The sequence below is a fragment of the Scylla paramamosain genome, chromosome 36, assembly GCF_035594125.1.
Source record: "Scylla paramamosain isolate STU-SP2022 chromosome 36, ASM3559412v1, whole genome shotgun sequence".
NCBI classification, from domain to species: Eukaryota; Metazoa; Arthropoda; class Malacostraca; order Decapoda; family Portunidae; genus Scylla; species Scylla paramamosain.
Window position 1 is genome coordinate 10,930,777 of NC_087186.1, and position 26,131 is coordinate 10,956,907.

Below are 26,131 nucleotides of genomic sequence, written 5' to 3' on the forward strand. Positions count from 1 at the left end.
AGGAATTTGTTTTTTTTATCCCCAAAGTGAAGATGAGAAAGGAACATAAAGAAATGGAAGAAATAAGTTAAGAAAGAACCAATAATAAGAAAAAGGAAAGAAGGATGAAACTATTTCTATTCCAGCATGAGAAAAGACATCTAGTACCAGTGATAAAAATGCAATCCTTGAAGTCTAATCAATGCTTAAGAATCAGTATAAATGTCAAGAGATTGTAATGAAGTCTTGGTAGAGCATCTCACCTTCGGGCCAAGAGGATCCCAATACATAAGATGCTGAGTCCAGTGAAGAGGCCGACACTGAAGCCAAGGTTGCCCTTCTGCACAATGAAATCTTCCTCCTGCAAGTAGTGGGTGAGTAAGGTGTGAGTTAAGTGTCTCAATCTGCCAGGGTGGGCCTTCTTATTCTTGATAGATTACAAAAACAAATGTTACTTGATACTGACTTCAGAATCCTGTCATGTGGCATCTATTAGCTTAATAAATCTGTCTGATGCAAGAGTTTCTCCTGGATAAACCAAAATGACATGCATCTGTATTTTCTATTTTCTAAAACTATCTACATACTGAACCAGACTGGCAATCTCACACAGGGTGGCCCAGACAAAACACCACACACACACACACACACACACAAGAATGAAAGCTGTATATTCTCATACTCACCACCCATCAAAAAGTTATCAAGAAATCCATTAATTATCATTATAGAGGGAACTGTTGTATGAATACACACACACTGATACAACACTCTTTCCTGGATAAACCAAAAGAAACATACATCTGTATTTTCTATTTTCTACAACTAGTGTCACTGGGAAGATTATGGAAATGCTTGTTGGACGCACCCTGACAGCATGAACAATTGCTGCGATGAGCCACGGCAGACCCAGACCAAGGAACACATTGACAGAGTTGCTGCCTGTCACATTCCCCACAGCATTGTCAGCGTATTTCTCTTGCACTGCCGCAGCCTTGGAGGCGAAGGTGTCAGGCAGAGATGTTCCCAGAGCAACAAAGGTGATGGCTGGGGAAATGAGGTGATAATGCAGATTAGATGTTGCATTCACCTGTATTTCAGTTGATCAGTGATGTGTTTTGAATTGTACCAAAAGTATCAGGTGAAAATGTACATCACTTTTCAATGCACCAGAAATTAACTACTCTATATTATCCTTTCCAAATAAAAACCAACAATCTGAACAAACAAATGTATTAGACTTTCAGATTTACCATTAATTCCATTAATTTATTAAAGCACCAGAAATTAACTAATGTATATAATCCTCTGCACAATAAAACCTCCTTTTGAACTAACAAATGCATGAAGCTCTTGAACTCACCAGTAACACCATCCTTTAGACCAACCAGGCAGCCAAAGATTGACGCCAAGTCCCCCACAATGGCAGTGAGGAGACCAATGACACCGAGGGAGACGAAGAAGCAGAGCCAGCCACCGAGAATGCCAGGTGGGGGGACCAGAGCAAAGATGATCTGACGGGGAGGTTGTCAGGTTACAGGTGATGACAGTGGGGGTGAGTAGAGGGTATGACAGGTGTACGGTGATGGTGGGGATGAGTAGAGGGGAAGACAGGGTGTGTGGTGGCAGTGGGGGTGATGGGCAGGACAAGATGCAGGGTATTGTAAGGGAGTATTGTATAATTCAGTGACAGATAAAAAGATAAAGGAAGAAGAAATAAAGACTCTAAACTCTTTATCAAATCTTGGTATAAATGAGAAGCAATAGTTATTTATCTTGACTGCTTCAATCTCAAACATGGGTTATATTGGAGTGAAAATGAAATAGTTAACACAGCCAGGGTTTTAACAAAAGGATGTGAAAATTATGACACTAAATCAAATGAAAAATTATTGCCTAATGTAAATATGGGACTGAAAAAGGAGTTATGAATAAATAAACAAGAGAGAAAAACCTGATACACAACTTGATTCAAACTACAGAGAACATTTCATTACTTATCATCACAATACTTACCAATAAAACAACTCATAACTTTTGAACATTAAACAAGAGAAGCAACTAACACTACACCACACAATCTATGCAGCACAGCAGACACAACAACACATAAACATACATGGTAGAAAAGACCTTCCTACATCATACCTTCCAGCCAAACGTGAGGAAGTGAAGAATGTAGTCCATGCAAGTTGCGTTCTCAATGTCCCCTCCGTTCACATTCAGGGCGTCCTTGATCTGACCCAAATATGTCTCGTGGTGGACTTGCAGAGCGTGGACATTAGCATTGGTCATCTGCATCATGTTGCTCAGGAAACTGTTGAAATCTGAAGGTGAAAGATGTCTGTGTGAGAAGCTTCAATGAATAAAAGTAGGTAAAAATGCATACAAAACACAGGTGTAGCTAAGAAAAGGCACACAACTTTCACATTCACACTCATTCACATCACTGTCTTAGCCCCTTGCCCCCTGATGGAGAAGAGAAAGTCCCACCCTCACTTTACAGGGATCAGGTGCACGGCTTGACATGTCTAGCTTTATTTTATGGATTTTGTTGTCACAGTGTGGGATAGTGAGGAATCTTGTCACTCACCATCATCGTTGGTGATAGTGACGGCAGTACGGTTGATCTGGCCCAGCTTGGCTCCTCCTTCAGGGTCAAACAGCTCCACCTCAAAGTGCTCATCCTTCTCTGGTGTCATGTCATCGATGATTGGAATCTCAATGTTTTGCAAGGTCTGCAAAGGAAAATATTGATGATTAGTGAGGTGTCCTCAGCAGGAAGGATGCTTGGTTAAACATAACACCTGTCTAACTCATTACACAAGACAAGACTAAGTTTACAGTCCCTTTAGAAGCATCATAGAAACACTGGGAAATTTATCTAAAGGGTGTCCATAAGAAGTGGCTGGGGAAGGAGCCTCTAGCAACACTCACAGCAATACGAGTCCAACATGTTGCTAATCAGATGGAGATGGCTGGCAAGTGGATGTTGGATGTCCTTGACTCTCCTGCCACTACACACATACACACAGACATGCAAGATTTCTATTGTATGACTATAAGACTTTCATGAATTAAATGCATAAGTATGTAATCTTCAAGGTATATCAATTTCCTTAATTTTTATGGAAGAGTGTTAGCCAGTGGAAGAAAAATGAGGGAAAAACATTGTCTATTGAAGGACTTTGCATTTCATATCTTGCACATCTTCAAAATCACCCTTGGCTGGTCTCACCTCAGTGTGCTTGAAGGTCAGCAAGCCTTCCCCACCCGTGAAGTCCCGGCCAGACACAGCAGACTTGTCAATGGTGCGCCATTTCACTGTGATCTCTCCATCAGCACCATTCTTCCTCACCACGGGAATGACGGCATTGCCAATACTCTCCTTCACCAGGAAACCTCTCTTCTGGAACATCACAATGCCCGGCTCTGCAAAAAAAGAGATGGTTTATGTGCATGCCTTGTAACAAACTCCTGATTTTTTTTATTTAAGTAAGAGCCTTAATTCACGAGTGAGAATTTGTGCTCGGAGGCAAACCACAAATGCACTATCTGTGATTTAGGATATATAAAATAGCAAAATGGAGATGGGAAGACAAATAAACAGATAAAAGAAAAACCATGGGGGAGAAACAGAAAAAAAAGTGCCATATGATGTTGGTAAGCACATTTCATCTCACCATCGTCATTTCTAAACTGCAGTACAAAAGTCAGCTACAACACACCCCTTTACACCTTACTGGTAAACACATCTCACCATCGTCATTGAGAATCGTTATTTCCATGATGGAGATGCGGCCAAGCTGGACACCCTCTCGCTTCTCTGGGTCCATCAGGAGGGAGATCTTCAGGAAGAACTCCTCGTCAGGTTCCCACTGGTTGTCATTAATGATCTCCACATCAATCTGTGCAGTGACAAACACTTAAATACACCGAGTTGCTTCATAAACACTTGAGTCTTCCTTGAACATTTTGGCAGCCCACCATAACAACTTCTTACTGTTGATTTGTTCGGCACCAAATAGTTAACTATATCCAGTTGCTTCATAAACACTTGGCTCTATATTTTCAGACAATCTGGCATCCTACTTGGGTTTTCAATAGAGATTTTGTGATTTTAGTAACTGTTCAATAAGCTTTAGTGGGACACAAACAACTGAAGGAGACTTGTACATGAAAACAATAAAAGGAGAAGAATAAGCTTTAGTGTAAGTTATTGGAGTTTTCAAGGATGCTTTCATGATTCTATTGATAGATGATGAGACAAAATATTCTGAATACCTGACTAATCATATCTGTGGCCTTTCAAGACAATCCTAATGAGAGCTCATAGTGTGCAAGAGCATGAGCAGTGTTATCTTTGATGTCATAATGGAAGTTTACATCACTGGTTACTCACAAACTTCTCTCGCTCATTGGCTTCAAATGTCAGGATCTCATTGATGCCGATGTAGTCCTGGTCCACGGTCGCTGTTCCGTCTATCGTCTCCACCCTGCAGAAGAAACACCATCATCATCATCATCTTCATCATTATTATTACAGGGACTGCCACATGTAGGCTTGATGGCTTCTTGCACCTTCCTTTATTTTCTTGTGTTCTTATGTCATCACTTCACTTAACATCCTTCTTTCCAATGTACAGTTGAATAGTATAAGTTTGGAACTATGCAATAAAAATTTAATTGCTCTAAATAATGAGCAAGTTTGTCTTCCTATCTGAAGATCAATAACAGTCATTTTACACACTGGAAAGCAGGCCTTGTCATCATTTTACTTAATACATTATTTTCCTTTTTTTGGAGGTATGTGTCATGTGTTTTGATCAATGCAAGAAAAGTATAACTGCTCTAAAAAAACATACAGCAAGCTCATCTTCCTGTCTCTTTATCAATAACACTCATTTGATGCATTGGGAGCCAGAAAGGAGCAGGCAAGAGGAGGCCACTGTCGTGCACTCTTACCTCACCGAAACCCTGTTGTCCATCCTTCCAGTGCGGCAAATAGCAACCTGGAACTTGCCAATGTTCTCCATGACAGCACAGGATGCCGAGTGGAAGTCAACAATTGCATTCTTGTGTGGCTGCACCTGCAACATGTGGAGGAGTGAGGTGCTGAGCTAATCCAGTGGTTGGAGAAATGTTTGATTTGTGATTAACATCTAAATCTTGAATATGCAAGATGAAGTGTTTTTATTTTCTAATGATTGAAAGTTCTATCTGCATAACTCATGAAGAACTAAAACTAAATTCTTTTCCTGAACAAGAACTTCAGACCAGAGGCATCATTATCAAGCCAATTGTTATTTTGTGTGTGAAAACTGATTACATCCTCACAAGTATTCAAGAAGGAATATGACATAGTGGATAATTTTACTTATTCTTCAGTAATGGCTATCTTTAGGGTACCAAAACACAGAAATTTATCTTAGTGAGGGATGAATTAACTTTGAGATGGCACCCTTGCCAGGACCACACTCCCATAAGGAATACCACAGCAGCACACCTTCCCTGACACATCCCTGGCAACACAAACTCTGCCTTTATGCACAGTACTGGTTATCATTTGCAGAAGGCGGGATGAAAAATCTGGGAATCCCTTTCAAAAACTTAAAGAAGATAAACTTTACCTGACACACCCTGGCAACATAATCTCTCTCTTTAAGCACACTTTCAAGTACTATGAGATCAAATATGCAAATGCCTGTCACATTCCCCCCTCCCCCTCTATGATGCCTTTGCCTTCAGCCACAAACCATTGGACAAGAGAGTCTATGCTTGAGGAAAAGTGTGAAGGAGGTACAATGACACACAGGGGATGCTTACCTGAGGAACCTCCCCCACAGTAGGTGCTTCAGGATGCTCATTCATGGCACTGTAGACCTGGCAGTAGAAAATGCCACCAGTTAGTATGCACCTCCCACTCAGGCATCCCCCTACATACTCCAGCATACCATTGTGTCTATGCTGTGTCTGCCCTCACTCTCATGACTGACCAGCTGGCATATGTGTCTGTTACTTCACTATATGTCTACACTTGCCCTATAATTCATGGGTTTTAGGTTACTAGGAGTTTAACAAGTATTGGTTAACTTTTAAAAATATTATCTGTATCTATGGGTTTCCTTTGAACTGCTGTCTTCAAACTTCCAACCCAGCTTTCCCCAGGCAATGATGACATATTTAAGTTTAAGTCAATTGCTTTGCTCTTGATTCTTAATAAAATGACAAAGACAGCTGTTAATAATGGCAATATAGTACCTACATTTTAAAACCAAGCATGTCTAATTAACAGTTATATATGAAAGAACTTGTCACATTATGTCTTGAGCAAAAAGTACTTAACTGTTTTTCTCTCAATTCACAAAACATCTTGAGTATTAATTAACTTGTAACACCTCTCATTATATTTCACCCTTACACAAAAACTTTCCCAATATTTACATGACTAAAATTAGCAAACAGCTTATTTACATGTTTTATAAGTACACACACTAACTCATAAACATTTACCACAACACTTGTACATGCAGGTCTTGTCTAATGAACACTGGATACTTGCATCATTCAAGACACAGGCAAATGACAAAACCACCACGCAAATTTAGAACATCTCGCATCACTTGCTCGCATGAGTGATTTTTGTGCCTGAGTATACTGTGGCAGCATGATGGAAGGAATGGAGGCTGCTGCACTTCAAAATTGTCATGAATATATATCAGGGAAGTAATGTGTGTGTAAACTTTACGAAAAATCTCACAGCATTTTCAAATATTTTTCCTTTTTCATCATAACTATGTACTTTTAACAGAGTCTAATGGAATTCACTGGATTTTTAAGGGTGTTTTCATGATTCCAGTGATAGTTTAAATAGGCATCTATATCATGAAAATAAAAGCCATCCTTGAAAGCATGACTAATAATACCTGTGGCTATTTTTTATGATAGTCCAAAGCATTTCAAAATAAGGCCTTTTCTTCTTATACAGCAAAATATGAGCTCTTAGAATAATGTGAGCTTAACATAATTTCATCTCCAATATAATGCAAGCATTGGATCACTGTTTTCTTTCCTCCAACAACTGTAATTTTGTACACAAGGTTCTAATTGACATAATTATTACCAGGAGCAAGTATCTGGCACACAGCAAGTCCTGCATGAACCAAACCACAAGTTAGTGCTTTCTGGATAATATTTAGGTGCCTTAGTGTTGATGTCTGGAAAGCAATAGCATTATCTTCTCATGCAAAACTCCAAACGTGCTCAACACTCCTCGGGTGCAAAATGATGCAGATAAACACACACACAAACACACACATTAACACACATAATTAAAATGCATACAGGAAACCGTCAGGCAGAATATATGTGCAAGCGGAAAACCTTGAAAATTTTGAGATGCAGCACACACTATGTACATAAGTGCCTTAGTTCATCACAGGACACTGCAGCATTCGTCCTCCCTCCTGTCCACCCAAAGGAGGAGATGCAAACCTTCCCATGTCTTCAAGTTAGTTTCATGTCATTATCAGTTCCTGCAAATCATGCTTAAACATACTCTTTTTTGCTTCTTTTACCAACACAGGCTGATCAAGTGCACAAAAATGTGGGTTAAAAAATCCCTGTTCAGTTACTGGTTCCCAAGAAAGTGAAACAAGAAAAAGATACATTCCTACTTTTCTATTTCCCTGAAGCTGAGAGTGCAATAGTGATTCTCATATGCCAAAATTATTAATAATTACCTTGTGTGCATGTTAAGGGGATATAAAAACTTGAGAGCATTCAAAGAGTAAATATGCAGAGGTAAGTACATATGTTTCACCTGTACAATTCATTATTCAAAGTTTAATTTACTCATATACAATCTAACCCTTTTATGATCATGCACTGTCTATGTATTTAAGGCACATGAAATTTTTGATGTTTTCTTTCAGTAATTTATAACAAACATGTTTCTATCTATTTAAACACAAGGAATATCAGAAGCTGAAAAAGTAAAGACACACTGTAAGCATCAATAACCTGAAGCAGGAAATGAAAACACTCCCAATGAAAATAACACATCAGAATAAGAAGACTGTGAGTGAGCAGCTAACCCACGCAAGGCAGCTGTACCCTTCCTCAACATTCGGAGACACAAGCAAAACAGTAATACCAATAGCAACATCAACAAGAATAACAGTAATAACAAGAATAACAAAAACAATAACAACAATAAGAAAAATAGTAACAACAGTCTATATATAGCTAAGTTGACATCCCTATGAAGGAGGATGACTGAGACAAGGCGCTCACATACACAAACACGCGCAAACATTTCCTAGCATCTGATCCTTCACCTAAACTTCTAATAATGAAAATAACAATAGACCTTCCACAAGAATAAAAGCTTAAGGTCTTCTCTTTACTGAATCTACTGAAGACAAGTTGACAGTTTGTTAAAAAGGTGCATCTCAAGGACGTTACTCATCCATGCCTTGATAATATTAGCAAACTACTGAGTGTGAAGTGAAAATAGATTATTAAACTACAGCAACTTATCCTGTTATGTAATTAGACTGACAATTGTTGGGCTGAAATGAGTGTTCTTCTCAAGACATCTGGTAAACTCATTAAAATTACATGCCCAGCCAGGTAATCAACACAGAGGCCAGCGAGAGTCAAGGCAGCAACAATCTCAGGGCACTGGGCAGGTGTGAGCTTCCTCCTCCACTCTCTGTGCTGACCAGCTGACGGCACGTATGATCTCAGCAGTTCCATTAAGTGTCTTGGGGGAAACACTCATTCACACCAAACAATTGTCTGACTCACTACATGCAAGATTTTTTACATAGACAGATATTTCACTGCACTTGCATTCATTTACTAAGACTTGCAAAGTATAAGGTGAATATATATACATGGATTAATAAACTTCAGCTACAGCAACTTGCTGTTTGTTGTGTGAAGTTCAGTATGATACAATGCAAGAGTTTGACTGACACAATGGAAAATCATACTTGTTCTTCACTGCACTTGCATTCAGTTACTCAGACTTGCGGTACTCAGAACAAAATGCAGAGGAACTCCTATCTTCACTATGGCTGTTACAGAGAAGAGACTACAAAGCGAGAGGTAAACGAAGCAATCAGTTGAACAAAAAAATAATATAAAAGTTCAGAATACAGACTGGCAGTGTGTGGAGAGGCAAGGAAGGGCAGAGGGGTGCTGCGAGATGTACTTACACTGTGCAGATATGTGTCAACACCCTGTAAAAATAAGGTCACTGGGTTCTCATATACAGTCCAACAACCTTATGACATCCAGCCCAGAATCCCACTTCAGAATCACTTCCGACCCTGACACACTGTGAAGGAAAGGCTGCAACTCAGCCAGCCTTCCTCCTACAGGACGTCTTGCTAAGGTGAGTGGAGTGAGTGTCATTCCAGTAACAGTACAACACAGGTGCAAGATCAACAAGCTGGTTCATGGAGACTGTGTGTTGTCAAGTGGGTGACGAGAAATATAAGGAGAAATGGAAAAAAAAAACATGTGTGAGGTGGTTTTGTGGTTTTTGGCAACAGTATTAATCACAGGTTTGTTTTTGCTTGTCATGCTGGTCAAAAATTATCTTTTGTGTCTTATGGAAATTATGTGTTGCCAAATGAGTGAGGAAAATAAGAAAAAACAAGAGTGAGGTGCTTTTGTGGTTTTGGTAAGAGTGTTGGTTACAAGGTTTTGGCAGTGTGTTGTTTGTGATTGTGATGCAGGTTGTAAATTATATCATTTGTGTTTATTATGGTAAACACTTTATGTTCATTGTCTGCTGTTCCACATATTTCTGTTGTAGCTTCTCTAAGCCATTAAATGTCATTATTTTCTGATCAAGGACTTCATCATTTTTTTTGTTCACTATGTAAAGTGCTTCCTACATGCATTAACTGACTATAGGTGATGGTATGCATGTCTGTGATGAATACAAAATTATTTACATACTAGGTAAATCCTGAAATATAATTCATACAAAGAAAAAAAATTTCACATATCCTTTCTTGAGAATTCATAACAAGAAACATGAGCTATACTAAAGGTAAGAACAAGCAACATTTCACTATGAGCCTCAATGCTGCAAGGGACTGGCTATCATAACACCAGCAACTACAATCCACCTCAGGACACAAACATGGCAACACTGTCAGCGATACTCTCACTCACTGACTGGCTAAAGTATTCCTGTCTATTTCAAAGCACACATCAAATCTGTAGTCTTACCAGAACCTTTACTTACTTACAGGATAGATTATACAAGTACAGTTGGGTATCTTATAAATAATTAAAGGTTTTGGGCCAGAATATGAAGTTGATTTGCTGCACGTTTGAAAAAATGTGAATACCTGAGTTGGTGAGTGAGTGAAAGCATCTAGTGACGGTGCGGTTATGTCTTTGTGTCCTGAGGTGGTGACAGTACTATGCTAAAGTGAGCGTAATGGAGCACAGCACTGTATTCCTGAGCATTATGCCTCCCATTCCCCCATCTGGTACTGGCATCTCTCGTGGCATCAGAGAACAGCACAAGCAACTCAGCACCAGTGAGCAGCACCGGCTCAGCACCACTGAACACCACCAAGCTCAGCGCTGTGTCGGGAGCCACTCATGTGCACCGTCACTCAGTATATCACGCACTGACATGGACAGGGACAGGATGAGAAGAGGTGCATTCAGGGACACTCAGTGCATTCAGAAGTGAGTGGGTGTGCAGCATAACACTCTGAAAGGAGGGCTGGCAGGCAGGAGCAGCAGCAGCAGCAGCAGTGGTATGCAGTCAGCAATTAACATAACACCGAATTACCATAGACACAAGATATAAGGAGTTTGTCAGGTATAAAACTAACATTCTTTTGGTGAGCACATGTCAAGTCATGTTCTGCATAAAGGGAACATTGCCAGAGAGTGAATTTTGTCTACATACTGCACTGAGTAGAGATTAGTTGGGAAGGGAGGAGCACGTTATGGTAAACTCATCTTCTCTTACACAAGTTAAGGTGATACAGCTCCTCACTGATAATCCACAAACCTCATAACATTACAACTCTTCAACAGATGCAATAGCAATGAAAGCATCAATATCTAATGGATGAGAATTACAAGTTTGCTACAACATAACACAGCCAAAGGTTAGTGGAAGGGAAACAGGAATTATGTTAATCAAGTAAGTTGCTTTAGGATGAAAGAAAATTTTAATTGGTTTGTGAATGTTGCCATACAAAAATTTCAGTGCCCACCACCATGAGAGCCTTTCCATACCTCAGAAGCTGTTCAGCACTTAGGGCAATTCAGAGGAGAGCAAAATTTTCCCTTTAAGCACCAGATACACAAATAGTTCTAACAGAGCCCAGATGCGTGGGAAGGAGAGGTGCAAGGGCTACCTGGTTGGTCCCATCTTCAAGCATGATCAGCGTTTTCAGCCTGTCCTTAGAACGCTTGAAAGGAAGACATGAATGAGCCATAAAGAATAAAGGGTGAACAGAAGAGGATTAAGGGGGAATGAGCTTTATGGAATTATGGGGGACTGAAAAGTAAAGAATTTTGGGAAAGGATCCTATTCTCCTGTTATTTTAACCTGCCAGGCACTCAGTCCAGCACAAGTGGACAGTCCCCTGACCTACCCAGCGCCAGTTCAGGTACTTATGACTTTACAAAATGGTCAGACTGCAGATAGTTTAGTAAGGCCTACAACATGAGTACAGAGTGACAGGCCCACACTTCCCCATCTTCCCTGAACACTTAAGCAGCAGAATTTGATTGATACAGAAGGAGGAAGCCTGGCTGGCACTGGGGCAGTGTGAGGGTGATGAGAGTCGGCACCAGTGGGTTAAGTTGTCACTCTGCCACAACGACCTGCACTAAGTCTTCAAAGCAAACAGTATAAGCCATGTTTCCTCTCGTGAGCAGTGACTGTCACCTCCCGTCACTGTCTGACAGCCATGGTTACATGCACACTGTTTGAGCTAAAGCAAAGAATAATGAAGCAAAAATATATGACACGGGGTATACTTATCAAGATAATGTTCTACCTTCACAGCACGTTCTTTCTGAAACAATATCAGTTCAGTGCACCAAGACCTACACTACAGCCTGCTTTGGCCAAAATACTCATGTCACCTCCATTGGCACAAGTCCATTACCAACAAAATTCCAAACTTTCAACAAAATGTTCTACCAAAAGTTCTCTATGCAAAACTTTATCCATGACACTTAGGGTTTTACATTAAATAATCTTAGGTATCTATCAAAAAAGGTTAACTTGTAATAAAATATTCTATGATTAGGAAATATGATGATTTGTTAGGACATCATTATAAAATACAACATTTGGCTTTGGTGAGCATTAAGTGAATAAGAGCCATGTATCAAACTTACAGCAACAGTGGCAACACCTGGAGAGGGTGTCTGACGAAACCTTTTCCTCACAAGCCACATCCTCCACTGGTTCTAAGACACCATGAGAACTAACACTAAGACATGGGTTCTGTCTTACATTCTCACATCCAATGGTCTGTTATAGCATGATAGAGTCCCTCAGGTCACACACACCCATCCCTCCACCCTCCCCCCAAGGTTATGTCAGGTGAGGGAGGCAGCATCCACCAGGTGACACTGCCAGGTGAGAACACAAGGGTTGATGCACATGCAGTAAGCTGGTGACTTGCTTCTCTACAACTGTACTGTTTGTTTATTTCATGTAAGAGTTGGAGCTTTTATCTGCTGTGTGAAGACTACCAGTGTGGCTTCAGCTCACTATGTCACAAGGGCATCAGGTCTGTGTATGCCAGTTCAAAACGTTGAAAAGTGCAATGCTCGCCAAATCACATGCACAGTTTTGTGTCTTCCACCACACATGAGTGGATGAATGGATGGATCAGTGAATGGATGGATGGAAGAAGGAAACACTAACAGCAACAGTGGAGCTGTGAATGTTGGATCTATGAAGAATGGACCAATGAAAGTTATTAGAAACTAAGAGCAGACAAACACTGACCTAAAAACTTTGCTTTACGCTAATCTGATCTGATGCCAACACTCCCTCACATAGCTTCAAGGGATAACCATGATGGAAGAGTCCACTTGCTCATGTCCACTCAAGACAAACATTATATCATTACACTTCATAAGGTTATCCTGATAAACAACACACCTGACAGATTTATGTAGACGTGGTAACCAGTGGATGACAAGGACAGTGTGTGTAGTGACAATGCCACAAATCATCATCCTGGATGCACACACACACACACACACACACACACACACACACACACACACACACACACACACACGCTGTGATGTTGGCACAGCACGAGGAAACACAAAACAATGGAATGGAATGGTTCTGATGCAAGATGTTCATGATGGTTCTGAGCACTGTGGCTCCATGATCAGGATGTCTTCCCTCTCTCTCTCTCTCTCAGGACGCAATGGATTAAGTGACAAACGTGAAAACAAAAACTAAAGTTTGCAAGATTCAAACATGTGTTTTCTTCAGTTCTAACTCACAGTTATAAGTCTCCACTCAACCTCCTCGTCAAGTTTTTTCTGTATCTGTCTTGCAATCTTGAGGCAAGGATGCAACAAGGAGTTAGTGGCACACACCCTGCTTTGATATACTTAGACAGCAACAAACACACACACTACACTGATCTCTGAAGCCCTGTGTTAGCTGCTATACCACTATGAAAATATTTCCTGCAAAGATTCTGAACAGCATTGAAAACACTAAAACTGTTACTCAAGGAAAGACTGTTATTGTACACCATCATCTTAACAATACAAGGCTGCTGGTGGCCCACAGTGCACCTTACCTCCTTCAGCTTGTAGGAGAGCTGAGGCTGAGTCTTGCGGCCACCAGTCATGCTCCTCACAGCTCCCACACGGTACCACATCCTGGAGTGGCTCTGTGACTCCACCAGCCTGAGGGAAGATGGATTGATTGAATTTATTGCTGAAAGATAACACAGTTCCCAAAGTATACATACATCATAAATTGGTGGCATTAGTCTGTTGAGCATCTCCTCACTAGCACACACTCACACATACAAACACAAACAAAATACATACACACAACACAGCACATACATACATATAGCAAGAGAGACACACTATATCACTTCCACAAGGTAAACACAAGATATCAGTGTCTCAGCTCTCACTTGGAAGCAGCCAGCACAGCAGCATCCTCATCTGTCAGTCCTGGATAGTTCTTCACCTCCTTGATGAACGCCACCAGTCCGTCCCTGTCCAGCCGCCCATCTCGGAAATACTGGCGCTCCCTCAGGAACTTGTCGGCTGTTGGGACATGACATTGTTTTAGCGTCTCTTCTTAAGTAAAAGGTATAAATTTCTTTCTACCTGGCTCTTTATAAATTTGTATTTTAATTTTCTTTCTCTTTCTTTCTCTCTGCTGGGATGTAAAGTTGTTTTCTCTCTAGTATAAGGAAGTTTTCTTTCTATCTGGCTCTGTTTAGTTTAGAATTAATGTTTTTTTTCTTTCTTTTCCATTCCCCCTGTGGTGTTTTACATAACTGGGGTTGATAAATTGGGGTGAAACTTTTTATTTCTTCTTAGGTAGGTTTTGTTTGTGAAATATTGTGACTTTCTCTATTTTTCTCTATTTTTGTATCTAAATTTCTGGTTGACTTTTATAATTAACTAGCTGTACTTATTTTACTTTTAGAGTGATTTTTTACATTACATTACTTATAAAAATCAATGCTCATTTCTTCCCCTAGCATTACTTCTTCACTATAGAGCTCCTGTTAGTTACACACACACACACACACACACACACACACACACACACACACACACACACACACACGCACACCAACTTCCTCTACTGCAGCTAAGATAAACTTCCTATTGCAATCTGTCTCAGTGGCGCAATACATCATCATACATCCTTCATAACACAAGCAAATCAATACGTGAAGCTCTTTCCTTACAAATCTGAGAAGCTGAACTGAATTAATCAAGTCATAACTGTAAGATCTAGGAGGCTTCAGTAACTTCTAGGAGACTTCACTACTATTTCCAGGCTTCAATTGTAATATCAGCTTTATAAATCCCACAAATGTACATACACAAGAGGATCTAATATGTCTAATAAATGTACACTATAGAATTTAACACGTTATTAAATCCTATAGATGTAAAATAGAGGGTTTAAAAGCTTCATAAATCTAGGAAATGAATAGTGCAGAATCTAACTCCTTATTAAATCCCATAAATGTACAATAGTGAATTTAGAAGCTTAATAAGTCAAATGAATGTAGATTACATGATTCAACACCTTATTAAGTCCCATATATGTACAACAGAAGATTTTGGTAAGCTTAGTCCTCCTATAAATGTATACATGAGGATTAACATAAAATAATGCAATTCATACCTAGGGCTATACAAAATCACAGCTTAATATACAGCATTCATTAACTCCATACACAAAGCAATGAGTAAATTAATAAAACTGAAGAGAAATCAATTGTAAGAAGCAGTGTGGTGAAGTTTCTGAAGTACTCTGTAGAACTTCATCACAGAAAATGGATAAGTTAAGAATTCAGTGAACAAAGCATTAGTATTTCAAAGAATGCATGTTTACTTACCCACTAAGCCATTATATACAGGAATACACAGCCTCTCTGAACCTACAGCTGTACAATCTCATTAAATACACAACCATAGATTCTCTACCATAACTGACAATGTATTTACAATCATCACTTATTTTCCTTTGCTTCCAGGAGTCAATACATTTCATTATACACAACTAAAGGCAATATGTTATGAATACAATATACATTACATACTGTTACATAATAATACAATGCCTTATAAAGTGACAGTAAGTATGATAAGGCCTAAAGCTCATTCATGAATATAGAGAATGGAGAAATCATTATATTATACTGAAGGAATGAACTGCAAGGAGGGGATGTGTTGTCGTGACTAGCAAACATACTGAATCTCTCTGCAACACAATACTAGTTTTCGTTTTATTTATTTGTCAATTCCTTTCTTATAAGTTTTTGTGGTTTTCACTTAATCTCTCAAAAACACACTACTAGTTAGTGTTAGTTTGATTTAGATGTGATTCTGAGGGTTTTTTTCGTGACTGGAAGACATAGTAGATCTTTCAGGGTCCCAATACCAGTTTTAGTTTTATTCTTATTTGTCTTCCTTTATGATGTATTCTCGTGACTAGCAAACATTAAATCTTCCAGGAACACAATACCAGCTTTTGTTTAATTTCACTGCTCATCCCATCATTGTGAAGATCACGACTTGAAAAAGCACCATATTTTGCTATGGAATAATAAAATCGGTGTGTGGAAAGGAGTATGCTAAGATTATTTCAATAGTAGGGCTCCTTCCTTTTGTTTCTAGTTCTATGATCTTGTATCCTCGGTCTAAGTTTCCCAAGTACCCATTTATCGAAAGGTGAAGTGGTGGTTAAGTTAGGCGCCGATTCTCCCATCATGGATTGTGACCAGCGCGCTAACCACTGCGCCATGAAGTCGAGTGAAGAATAGTCAAAAATTCATTGTGAGGTTTGGTGATAATTTGTGTTTTGGCTGGTAATGTGTCGGAAGAAAAGGAAGTTACTGAGATGGATCTTAGAATTATTCACTACCGTGTCTCTACTAATGGCAGACTACAGAATGAGACAAGACAACAGCTGATATCAATGCACAGTTGCCTCAAGGAGTGACGTCCTCTGTGATGTCACGAAGTCCAGGGAGTTTCATGTCTATAAATCAAAATATAAATTAATATACGGAGTAATGAACTGCTAAGATCATAGGTGAACTGCTGTTATGAAGATCAACTGGTCTCGTATTCTGAAACGCTTTCCTCTCTCATTAAGAATATTTTCAAAGACCACAGAGATGATTTGGCGGGTTCTCAAGAGTGTTTTTCCTGTTAATAATGTAGAAACCTTTTAAACCTGTTACTAGAACCATAACAAAAACACTCTTAAAAATCCGTGTCACTTCAACTCAGGTCTTTTCAATGTAATGGAGATGCGGCACAGATTTCAGAATACGGTGCCAGTGTGCGGAGCTGCCACACGCCAGTACCGGGGTGGGTGTTGAGATGATGGTCACAACAGTACAAAACTCATCGGAACAATATAGCAGAATAAAAAAAAAAGGCAATATATTAAATGAACTACATACCAGTCCAAAGTAACGCATTAGTCAAACCAGCGCACACAGCAACAGCAACAACAGTACCACGGGTTGCTGCAAAAGTTTAATTCAACACAACTCGAAAAAAATATAAAAAATCTAAAAAAACAAACAAACTAAAAAAGATAAATACAAAAATCTAAAAGCGTTACTTTCTCGGCCACAAGCGACGACTCTCCTACGACTCACCATCGCTAGGCACGACCTGAGAGGAGGTGGGTCCCCTCACGCCCAGACACGCCAGACAGCGGCCCAACACGCCCTGCTCCGCTGCGCCTGCCAGGACACACTGGGTCATCACGCCGCCCTACCTGAGTCACCCTAACGTCACCTTGGAGCACCTCTAAGCGTCACACTTTCCCTGGCATCACCATGACTAGCCCTAGCGTCACCCTTACTGTTACGTCAATCTCCCAGTGTCTTACTTTTCCTAGCGTCACCCTGGTCAACCGTAGCGTCACTGTAACGTCATCCTAACCATTTCCAGATATCACCCTAACTGTCTGTGTCTCACCCTAATGATCTCCAAGCCTCATCACTATAGTCATCCTTATCACCCGCTAATATCACCCCACTCATCCTGACCTCTTTGTTCCGGTCTCTGAAATTTAATTAACTTTAAACTTCCCTTTCTTTCTGTCCAGTCTTTAACATTCCACATCCTCTAATGACACTCAGCTAAATAAGTCAATGAATAAATGAACATCACGAAGGAAGAGACACTGAAAACGGGATCTAAAACGCTTCGCTCTCTCACCATGACTATTTTCAAACAAAGGCCACAGAGGTGATTAGCCGGGTTTTCAAGAGTGTTTCTCCAGTTAATAATGTAGAAATCTTGTTAATCTGTCCCTAGAAACGTAAAACCACTCTTAAAAATCCGTGTATCTTCAACTAGAGCCTTTTAAAAGTAGTCGAGGTGTGGCGCAGAAACGTTTCAGAATATAGTCCCAAATCTAGCGGAGTTCCCCCTCGTCCTTCACTACACGCAAGCAGGAATCGAGTTTATGAGGCAAATCCGTGGAAGTGTGCCAATGTCTCGACCTTCATGCGTGCTTCTGCCTTCTCCCCTTTCCTTCTCTCTTCCACCTTTCTTCGGCCTTCATGCAAGCTTTTCTTCCTCCTCTTTCTCCTCTCCCTCTTTCCACCTTTCTTTGAACCTCTTTAATGTGTGTATTCCTTCTTTTTATCGTCTCCTCCTTCAGACGAGCTCTTCTTCCTTTTCCTCCTTCTACTTATCTGGTGCTCAAAATCCTTTTCCTCCTTCTTCTCCACTTCTTAGTTCTTGACATGAATATTTCTCTTCTTTTTTCCTCCTTCGCCTCTTCCATTTTGCATAATTCTTCAAAGATTTTCCCTTTTTCTCCTCTTCCTTCTTTCTTTGGCCTTTGCGCGGCTCTTCCTCCTCCATCCTCTCCACCTTTCCCCTCAATCTCTCCCCGTCTTCACACTCTTCCTCCCCTCCTCCTCTGCCTCAAATTAAGTCGACGCTTCATCACCACCCCCATCACGTCGCCGGGAAAGCCAGTCCAGCCCTTACTCGCCTTATTTGACGCCACTTACTTGCACATACACTTTCGCAAATCGCTGCTAAGGACACTCTAACACTTTATTACTTAGCACGGAGGCAGGATACGCCTAAGTGAGGATAAGAAGAAGGAAGAAAAGAAGAGAAACACAAGTGGATGATTTTGCGTGTAATCTCGACTTCTTCCACGTACGAACGAGACTCAATAACCTGTAATAACCTGAGGGGTGAGAAGGGGAAAGGTTCACAGTGTTTCTCAGTGACAGGGGTCCTTTTTCCCCTTTCTCCTTCTGCCACGCCCCACGAAGGAAAAGGTCAAGGGCTACAGGAACTTCTCCCGCTCCCAAGGACTCCTCTTGCCCATTTCCCGCCCGCCCGTCCAAACACCGCCGCCCTACACTTGTTTGCTTAGCGGCTCAGACTGGATGCTTCTTCTTCTTCCGCGGTGCCTCTTTCTTAAACCTTGCTTTCCTTTCATATTAAAGAAAACAAACAAACAGGTCGTGTTTGCTCCCTCTCTCTCTCTGGTTTCACTTTAAATTTCCACCAAAAGAAAGAGAGAGAGAGAGAGAGAGAGAGAGAGAGAGAGAGAGAGAGAGAGAGAGAGAGAGAGAGAGAGAGAGAGAGAGAGAGAGAGAGAGAGAGACGCTAGGGAATACAGGTAACACATTTTCCTGCCTGAATCCAATTAGCTGGCGGGGACTGAAGGAGCTTTGCCTGCGATTCCGACAAGCTACATATTGCACGGAGCCCAGTGACAACAGGATTGCAAAGTGACTGACACCGCACGAGGGATAGATAGATAGATAGATAGATAAATAGATAAATATAGATATAGATAAGTAGATAGATAGATGGATGGATGGGTGGATAGATAGATAGACAGGTAATCTAACACACGCGAACTTCACTCGAGGCGTGCGTATATCGATAACACGAACAGACGCACACACACACGCACGCACACACAGTCAGAACGTTACATCCTCCTGAATTAATCCCTGGAATTTGTTTGCCGAGGTTTGATCTTCCCTCTAAGGCTTTTTTTTTATATCCTCCCTACTCCTCTTCCCTCTTTATCAACCTCTGCCACCTCCCCTCCTCCTTCTACCTCTCTTGCCTTTGTTCTTTCACTTGATACTTCGTATTTCTAGTTTCTTTCTCTTTTCTTCCTTTCGACTACTAAATTTATTTCTATTTCTTTTCCCTTCTCTCTAAATCTCCTTCCTTTCTTCCTCTTTCTGTTGTATTTCATTTTCTTTTATCCTCCTTCCTTTGTTTCTTCCTTCAAACTACCATTTTTTTGTTTCTTTTCTTCACGCCTTGAAATTCTTTACATATTCTTTTCTTTTCCAAAACTCGATATCCTCCCTGTCCTTTCCTCCCCTTTTCAAGAACCCTTCCCTTTCCTCATCTTTCCTCTACAAAAATCTTCCTTCCTCACGTCTTTTAAAACCCCCATATCCTGTTTCCCTTCCCTCCATTTCTACCAAAAGCTCCGATCATTAAATCCTCACTGATGAAATGGATCTCCTCAAGGCCTTAAAAAAACTTAATTTGCCTTCATTAGAGGAGAAAGAAAACGGAGAAAGGTAAGAGAAACTTGGCCAGCATCAAATTAACGTTCGCTTAGCCAGGTGGGAAATCTCTCTAATGTATGTATGTGTGTGTGTGTGTGTGTGTGTGTGTGTGTGTGTGTGTGTGTGTGTGTGTGTGTGTGTGTGTGTGTGTGTGTGTGTGTGTGTGTGTGTGTGTGTGTGTGTGTGAGACAGGTTACGTAACTCTTTCCCGGAAACGTTGACAAAAAGAACAAAAGAGAGAGAGCAATGGAGAATGAGGAAGAGGAAGGGAAAAAGGGAAAAAGAGGGAGAGTGGATGGGTGCGGAAGAGTGGGCGCGGGAGGGGGGGGGGGGAAGGCACAATAGAACGCTCCGTGGATAAGCGACTGGTTTTGTGAAGTAGTTGAAAAAAAAAAAGTATTAAAAAGCCTACATTCTAAACCCACGTCTCTGAAATATTCATGTTGCAGAGAGAGAGAGAGAGAGAGAGAGAGAGAGAGAGAGAGAGAGAGAGAGAGAGAGAGAGAGAGAGAGAGAGAGAGAGAGAGAGAGAGAGAGAATGGAACCTGTTGCTTTTATTCTAGTGTTCATAAGGAAAACAATCTCTTTCCTTTTCAGAATATAAATTAGACAGGAATATATTTTACTCCTAACTCTTGCTTTTTCTTTTTCTTTTTTTCTTTCATCTTAGTAGCAAAGTTGTAATATTTTTTTCTTCCATTTTCTTAATCCTCACATCACCTAAAAAATTCCAGGTCTCTTATTAATAGCAAAATCCTGTATAAACTTCTTCAAATTTAAACAACAATACTTTCTACTCTTAACTACCAGATCATTTCCTAATTTCCTCGCCTTTCATTAATGGTAAAATCCGCTTAACTTTTCTCATAAACCCTTTCTGCAACTTGTGAGCAATTCTTCCGGGAGTTACGACGTTCAAACACACACTCAGACGCTCTTAAAGGCCCCGCAACACACTAACACTGTACAATACTTCGGCCTTGCGCTAATAATTTGAAATGTCACGTGTGGAGAGGCGGGGTGAGGCGGGGCGAGGTGAGGTGAAGGAAGGAAGAAAGGAAGGTGTTCGTGGTAATGCAAGTGTGAAGGTTACCTGGCGAAACCTTTACTTTGTGGTGTAATTAAATCCGTGAAATATCAGGTGAGCAGAGACGATACATCATCATTCGTGACGACATTGTGGCTGTAACGCACACACGCACACACAGGCACATATCCACCCAAACTTGCACATTTTTTCACTCAACTTTATTTCTTTTTATTTTTTTTTCACTCACTTTCCGCCTGTGTGAGTGAAATCAGTCCATCAGTTTTGGATTGCACAGATGAAAGCTCAGTTTTTTTTTTTTTTTGGGGGGGTGGTAGTGTGGGGATGGTGGGGTGGAGGGAAGGGGGAGGGGTTCAGACCACAGTTTCAGGGCAAGGGTAACTATAGAAAATGGGGGTTTAAAGGGGGGGAGGAGGGGGGGGTGCCGCTCCATAAACTGAAGGAGATGTGTTGCTACTGTTGCTGGTACTGTTGGTGTCGTTGTTGTTGTTGTTGTTGTTGTTGTTGTTGTTGTTGTTGTTGTTGTTGTTGTTGTTGTTGTTGTTGTTGTTGTTGTTGTTGTTGTTGTTGCTGCTGTTGTTGCTTCATGCTCTGTCAAACCTAAAATCATTGCACTTTAAAAAATGTATGTCAGGTTTCTGTTATTTTTCAGACAGAGAGAGAGAGAGAGAGAGAGAGAGAGAGAGAGAGAGAGAGAGAGAGAGAGAGAGAGAGAGAGAGAGAGAGAGAGAGAATGTGTGTGATTCTCTATCTAAAATTCTTTGACTTATTTTCCCACTTTCTCCTCCTCCTCCTCCTCCTCCTTTTCCTCTTCCTCTAGTCTTATAAGCTCTTCATAATCTCTCATCGTTTTCACTGGACTCCTCTCTCTCTCTCTCTCTCTCTCTCTCTCTCTCTCTCTCTCTCTCTCTCTCTCTCTCTCTCTCTCTCTCTCTCTCTCTCTATGACCTAATTTCATTGCTAATTTAATTCTTTTTTTGGGGGCCGAATTCACATTTTCTGCCTTCGTGAACATATATTTCTCTTATTTTCTGAAGATTTACTCGTATTTACTTTTTTCGAATCTATATAAATATTTTACTGCATTTTTCTGAGTTTTTTTTTTCTTTTCTTTCTTTTCTTTGCGAGTTTTCGTTTTGTCAGTACGTAGGTGGGAAGGCTCTCTCTCTCTCTCTCTCTCTCTCTCTCTCTCTCTCTCTCTCTCTCTCTCTCTCTCTCTCTCTCTCTCTCTCTCACGGGAACTATCTTATCAACCACTTTAAGCTAACACGCACGCATCGAAAACACCCCACATCACACAACACACCAAAAAACACCAATGAACACACCACAACACGCAACACCACACAGCAGTACACAACACCACACCATCACCACACTCACAACACCACGTACTCACCACTATTGGCCACACAACACCACACAAGACAACATCATCTCATTGAAACTTTCCCCAGCACAAGTTTAAGAAGCATATCTATCTTTCAACCCCAACCAATGCCCCTTAAAAAAAGAAAAAATATTGCCACACCATTTATGCATGAACGAAGCGGTGAAGGGAAGGAGGGAACACGTCATGCAATGTCCCAATACAGAAACACTTTGCTCTCTCTCCATGACTACTTTCAAAGGGTTTTCAAGCGTGTTTCTCCTGTTGATGATGTAGAAATCTTGTTAATCTGTCTCTAACTTTAAAAACACACTTAGAAACCCGTTTAACCTCAAATACTAGAGCCCTTTGAATGTAGTGGAGATGCGGCGCAAAAGTGTTTCAAAATATGATCCAATATAAGAAAGAAAACGAAGTGCGGGGCGAGGAAGACGATGATAAAAGGAGATCGGGAAAAAAAAAAAAAAAAGTTGAAGATGAGAAAACACAAGAATAAGAACCATCAGCTAGGCGATCAAGGTGCGGTATGTGTGTGGAAAAGAAAAATGGACAGAGAACGTAAAATGTGGTTGATACGATCAGAGAAAACGGAAGGACAGTGAAGGAAATAAAGGGAAATGGAGGAAAAGAAAACTACAGACGAGTAAGACAGACTAAATAAAAAAAAAGAAGAAAAGTAAATGAGTGGTATAAGGAAAAAAATCTGAGAAAAAAATAAGTAAAATAGAACAGAACTAAAAAAAAGAAAGAGAAACATAAAAGAATGAAAGAACGAAAAAAAACGAAAATAAATAAAAATTATAGGAAAATTTTTAAAAACTGCGTGGGTTGCATTTAAAATAGCAAGAAACGCGTTCAAAGAGACGTGGAATTCTTAAACAGTACCAAGATGCAAAGCGCGCCCGTGATCCTACGCATTACAGGCATGAATGCGTACGATAATGCCCAATGCGGTAGCACGACGAGGCTTTCCATGCGCTGGCGAGAGGAATTTACATGTGGTGCGCGGGAGAAGGAAGTGACTAGATAAAGTGACCAACTAAAGGCCAGTGTTCAGTTCTGTTCTCTCACCATGACAGTTTTCAAAGGCCACAGAGAGAATCAGACGGGTTCTCAAGAGTGCTTCTCCTGTTAATAATGTAGAAATCTCGCTAATCTGCCACTAGAACCCTAAAATACACTTAAAAACCTGTGTAACTTCAACTACAGCCTTTGGAAAGTGGCGGTGCGGCGCAGATGTAATTCAGAATGTGATTTGAAGTGACTACCGTAGTTAAAGTGAACAGTTAAAGCGTAAAGTGAAGAGTTAAAGTCTAAAGTAAGCAGCTAAAGTCTAGAGTGTAGCTACAGTGACCAGTCTTGCTAATCTCAGGGGCTTGTGGGTCTAGTGCACACACGGATAGCTCTTCACTCTCTAAGCTGAGGCACATTCATCATCCAGGGGCACCTTCAGTGGAGACTTTCAGTACCACATTTACACTGATTATTTACACTTGTTCATGCTTAACTTGTACACTAGATTAAATTAAGAGTGATTCTGCGATGTGTTTTTTGTTATTATTATTGTTGTTTATTTATTGTTTTGTGTATAATAATTTTATTTGTCTATTTCTTTTTGTTCATGTGGATTTTTCACAGTAAAGTGATTATTTTATGGTGAAATTACGTTTTTTCTTTTTTAATGAATCATGTGACATTTTAGTGCAGTTTATTTTTCTATTTCATTTAATTTACGTGAATATTTTTTTTTTTTTTAACAAAGCATTTTTTTCTATGGTGCAGAATTCTGCGATAGAGTGAGTTTGTGATTATTTCCTTTTGTGGTGACGTTTTAGAACAATCCATTTTCATACGTGGTGCAGAAATGATGAATGGAGTGAAAATGATACTCGTATTTTTAAAACTCTCTCAGTCTGGATTATGTGATTAGTGAGCACCTGTCCACTTAGCATCTGTGTGTATGTGTGTGTGTGTGTGTGTGTGAAGCAGGTAAAGGAGCTCTGATTGGTGTTCACAGGTGTGTGTGTGTGTGTGTGTGTGTGTGTGTGCGCTCAGTCATCCCATACAGCAAGACTGGAGAGAACTAAACACTTCATAGCAAAACGGTGACGGACAGCGTTCAGGTTACGAAAAGTGAAGGTTTAGCTGAATACAAGAGTGTTTGGCATCAATGGTAACTCCCCTACCTTGCAGATATTTCCTCTGGGCTAGAATCATAAGGAAAAAAATAGATTACATAACAATACAAGCATTCGAAATCATTGCACGTTATGACAAGGTATATATATCAGTCATTGCGTAAAAAACTGCAGTTCTCATTCACATGCTGTTTAGATTGCCAAGTTAATTATACGCACGTTTCATTTGAAGCATTGCACATCTCGCAGTTAATTCAATCGTCAGGTAATCAGCGGGGGATACTCTCTATTACTAGTCACAGCCAGCCAGAGTAATGCAGCTCAAAAATGCAATACAGTAATGAGTGTTTTGTACCGCCGTGAGAACTTTTGATTACACTTCTTTTAAAACTCCGCTTTATCTGCACCTCGTCTGCTATTTCAGGGGGAAGATACGAACACTTAGGCCAGTACTCAGAAATGCCTTTACTCTCACCAAGACTATTTTCAAAAGTCACACATAATCAGGCAGGGTTTTCAAGTCTTTCTCCTGTTAATAATGTAGAAATTTTATTGAGCTAGAGGCTTTTGGAAGTAACTAAGGTGCGGCCAGAAATGTATCAGAATATGGTACTTATTTCTACACGTATATAAATTAATAGAAGTGAAAGCACAAGTCCTCACGTCACTACAGAAGGCACTTACACACTACCTAACCCGACATACACTACAGCTGGCTGCTTCAAGGGCTACACTGAAAAGTATGGAAGTGTTATTTACAGCTGCCACCAGAGGGCGAAGTGGAGGGCGGTGACAGGTGAGACGGATGGGTGTTACGCAGTTACCACGGCGTGCGGGAGGGTGTTACGGCGTTACTGGGAGTGGGTGAATGGTGGATGAGTAGTGGGTGGGTGAGGGACGCCCGCATGGCAGCCTACAGTGGCCAGAACAACAGCACACGTGAACAGTACAGGAGAGTAGGCAGCAGGACACCCACACGAATGGAAACCCCGCCACCACCAGCATCGTCAGCAGCACACGCAGGAGACAGAAAACTGGAACGGGAGAAACTGGAACGCTTGACTTACTCTCACCTGGCTGGAAATTGCCAAGCTCAATCTGTTTACTGGTGTCCGTCTTGTTGGGCACGCCGAAGAAGTTCTTTTCAGCGAGCCAGGCGATGAGGACCAGGCTGGGGAACATTACCAGGGTCACCACGGCCTCCCACACCTCCACGCGCCCCGGGGACACCGCCACCACGATG

At 40.7% G+C, this 26,131-nt stretch overlaps 1 protein-coding gene across 16 annotated transcripts in view; it reads right to left on the minus strand.

Moving 5' to 3' along the window:
- LOC135090979 (sodium/calcium exchanger Calx-like) overlaps nt 1-26,131 on the minus strand; it is a 68,923-nt gene that overhangs the window by 3,140 nt on the left and 39,652 nt on the right. For 2 of the 16 annotated variants that reach the window (XM_063988238.1, XM_063988237.1), the window contains exons 5-19: nt 25,962-26,131; nt 17,394-17,480; nt 14,166-14,301; nt 13,818-13,926; nt 11,385-11,438; nt 5,806-5,862; nt 4,945-5,069; nt 4,382-4,475; nt 3,740-3,887; nt 3,218-3,411; nt 2,573-2,717; nt 2,128-2,306; nt 1,343-1,493; nt 848-1,026; nt 243-340 (exon numbers count right to left, since the gene is read on the minus strand). The exon at nt 25,962-26,131 is cut by the window's right edge and continues 53 nt beyond it. In XM_063988238.1, the coding sequence (XP_063844308.1) occupies nt 243-340; nt 848-1,026; nt 1,343-1,493; nt 2,128-2,306; nt 2,573-2,717; nt 3,218-3,411; nt 3,740-3,887; nt 4,382-4,475; nt 4,945-5,069; nt 5,806-5,862; nt 11,385-11,438; nt 13,818-13,926; nt 14,166-14,301; nt 17,394-17,480; nt 25,962-26,131 (1,926 nt within the window). Of the gene's footprint in view, nt 1-242; nt 341-847; nt 1,027-1,342; nt 1,494-2,127; nt 2,307-2,572; nt 2,718-3,217; nt 3,412-3,739; nt 3,888-4,381; nt 4,476-4,944; nt 5,070-5,805; nt 5,863-9,203; nt 9,228-11,384; nt 11,439-12,032; nt 12,051-13,817; nt 13,927-14,165; nt 14,302-17,393; nt 17,481-25,955 lie in introns of all 16 variants that reach the window. The other 14 variants (XM_063988235.1, XM_063988236.1, XM_063988244.1 and 11 more) reach the window with 10 other exon arrangements.